Here is a 2187-nt window from a genome sequence, read left to right on the forward strand (position 1 = left end):
CCTTCTCAGGAGTTGGGGGACATGCCGACTCACCCACACAGTAGCCTTGGGGTGGGGGTTGGGGGTGTTGATTGGCTAGCAGAGCCAGGCCAGGGTGAGGGGGCCCTGCAGCTGTGTGCAGCCCAACGCTGCCAATTTCATCACCCACTTGGACAAGGCAGGAGCCCTAGGGCAGCCCTCTGACATCCAGAGCAAGGTGGCTCAGCAGGTAAGAGGGGGCAACAGGCCCTTTTCACTAGGTTTCACACACAAACCCTGCCCTAGGTAAGGATAGTACAGTGACCTGCTTTCCCAACTTGAATGGCTAGAATACTCCACTAGCCCAGAGCAGGGGACCCAGCAGGTCCATCTGCATTTTAACAACCTCCCTGGGTGATCCAGATGGCCTAGGGACCTCGATGAGAAAGCCCTACTAGAGGTCTAGAGGATTTAATTTTATGACACCAGGAAACAGGGAAATGGCCAGAGATGAGGGAAGGAACAGACATTAAAGACACCGGAAACACTCATTCAGGTCGGGAAGAATGACAGTCCAGATGTGGTCATCCAATTCCCCCAGAATTCAACACCAGCTGTGAAAATGGTCAGGTCACTCCTGCCACGCCCCTCCCCCTTCCAAGAAGTCACAGCCACGTTAACTAAAGTGTTTGTTTAATAACAACAAAAGACCCACCCCCATAGAACTATTGTAAAACAATATTCTCAGCCAGTGATCATTGTAATATACAATACAAAACATTTCCTCAGAAATCTGAGAAGCACGAAATGTGACCATTTAAAAAAAATGTCTGCTTTTTCAAAAAACAGAAACACACGGGGTTGATTAACCCCCTCCTCAAAGTCTCTGGAGGCTGAAAGGTGGAGAGGGTGAGATTCCGTTGATCGATCCTCTATCCCCAGGACAGATCCAAAAGTCCCATGGCCGCGAGAGTGTCTTCCCCGGGCTCCCCTGGGGAACTGAAAGCACTTCTTTCCTCTTGCCTCCTGAAGGGCTGGATTCCATCTGGTCTCTCAGTGTGCCGCCTCAGCGACACAAGATGCGATCGTCGGCTGGGACACATGCCGCCTGTGAACAGCAGAGCGAGATAAGGCATAAAACCCACTGGAAAGGGCAAGGAGGGGAGAGGCGTTCCTATTTCTCTACTCCAAGAGGCACGATTGAGAGCGCGAACTTTTTCCTACTAGTCGCCCCTAAATAGCTATGCGCCTGAAATGTAAAGGGGTGACCCGCCCCCCGTGGCCTCAGTTTCCCACGAGAAAATAATGTAATACTCTGACTCGGACCTTACCTCGGCCGCCAAGGCGCTGATCTCGCCGTTCAGGGTGCTGAGCGGGGACCGGACCGGCAGCCCCCGGCCTCCGGCAGTCCCGACTTCAGACTCCGAGTTCAGCTCCAGCTGCAGGTCCCTGATGTAGTCGATAACGTGCTGCAAAATCTCCACCTTGCTCACTTTGCGGTTCTGAGGCAGGGTGGGCACCAGCTCCTTGAGGCGTGAGTAGCAGCCGTTCATGTCGTAGAGCAGGACGTTCACCTGCTGTTCGTCCAGCAAGGCGGGCAGGCGCGTCCCGGCGCAGCGCGAGATGGCCACGCTCTGCTCCGACAGACCAAGCACCACCTCGCCCGCCGTCCTGCCGGACTTCAGCGAGCAGCTGGGGCCTGCGGTGGCCGCGGCACTACCACTTGCGACCTTCATGATCTTGAGGACAGACGGAGGGGAGCGAGGAGCCTGAGAACAGAGTCTCGGAAGCGGCCAAGAAGTTGGAGAAGGCAGAGCGCTGGGGCCAGTCTTTTATAAGGGCGGCCTCAGGGCGGGTTCAGAACGTTCAAAAGCAACCAATAGGCTGTTGGAGGCGTGGCTTCGCTTGCCCTCGGGTCCCACCTCTGCATCTACTAGAACACCCTTAGGCTGATAGAGTGGGGCTCAAGAACTGAGAGGGTGGGAGGGCATAGGCTGAGCCCCTAGTGAGCTCTTCCTTAAGGAAGCAAAGAGGCTAAGCTAATTTTGCGGTTAACAAAAAGACCCCAGGAATCAGCTTCTCACGCTCTCTTTCTCACTTCTCCAGGTCCATTTTGCAGATTAAACAGGAACGGGGAAGTGGCTGGCTCTGGGTTGGCCAATGTGACTCAGGACTAGCCAAGGATTCCCAGATGCTGTCGGAAGATTGGGCTGTGATCTCTACTTATTA

At 54.5% G+C, this 2187-nt stretch overlaps 1 protein-coding gene across 2 annotated transcripts; it reads right to left on the reverse strand.

Annotated features, from left to right (window-relative positions):
• Positions 1–640: 640 nt before the first annotated feature.
• ID1 (inhibitor of DNA binding 1) lies at positions 641–1744 on the reverse strand. Of its 2 annotated transcripts, none has more exons than XM_080924998.1 (2): positions 1290–1744; positions 641–1066 (listed from the first exon to the last, which is right to left on the reverse strand). In XM_080924998.1, exons 1-2 carry the CDS (start codon positions 1692–1694, stop codon positions 1025–1027), a joined length of 447 nt encoding a protein of 148 aa, XP_080781124.1. In that variant the 5' UTR covers positions 1695–1744; the 3' UTR covers positions 641–1024. The 2 variants fall into 2 exon arrangements, with proteins under 2 accessions (XP_080781124.1, XP_080781123.1); XM_080924997.1 differs by having other exon boundaries at positions 1285–1744.
• Positions 1745–2187: the final 443 nt, after the last annotated feature.

This window comes from Micromys minutus, assembly GCF_963924665.1.
Source record: "Micromys minutus genome assembly, chromosome: 11".
NCBI lineage: Eukaryota > Metazoa > Chordata > Mammalia > Rodentia > Muridae > Micromys > Micromys minutus.

Coding starts and splice junctions, on each gene's coding strand:
- ID1 (XM_080924997.1), bottom strand. CDS start 1,694: ATGAAGGTCGCAAGTGGTAGTGCCGCGGCCACCGCAGGCCCCAGCTGC. Junction 1,067..1,284: donor GCCTTGGCGGCCGAGGTAAG/GTCCGAGTCAGA, acceptor TGCTGTTCACAG/GCGGCATGTGTCCCAGCCGA.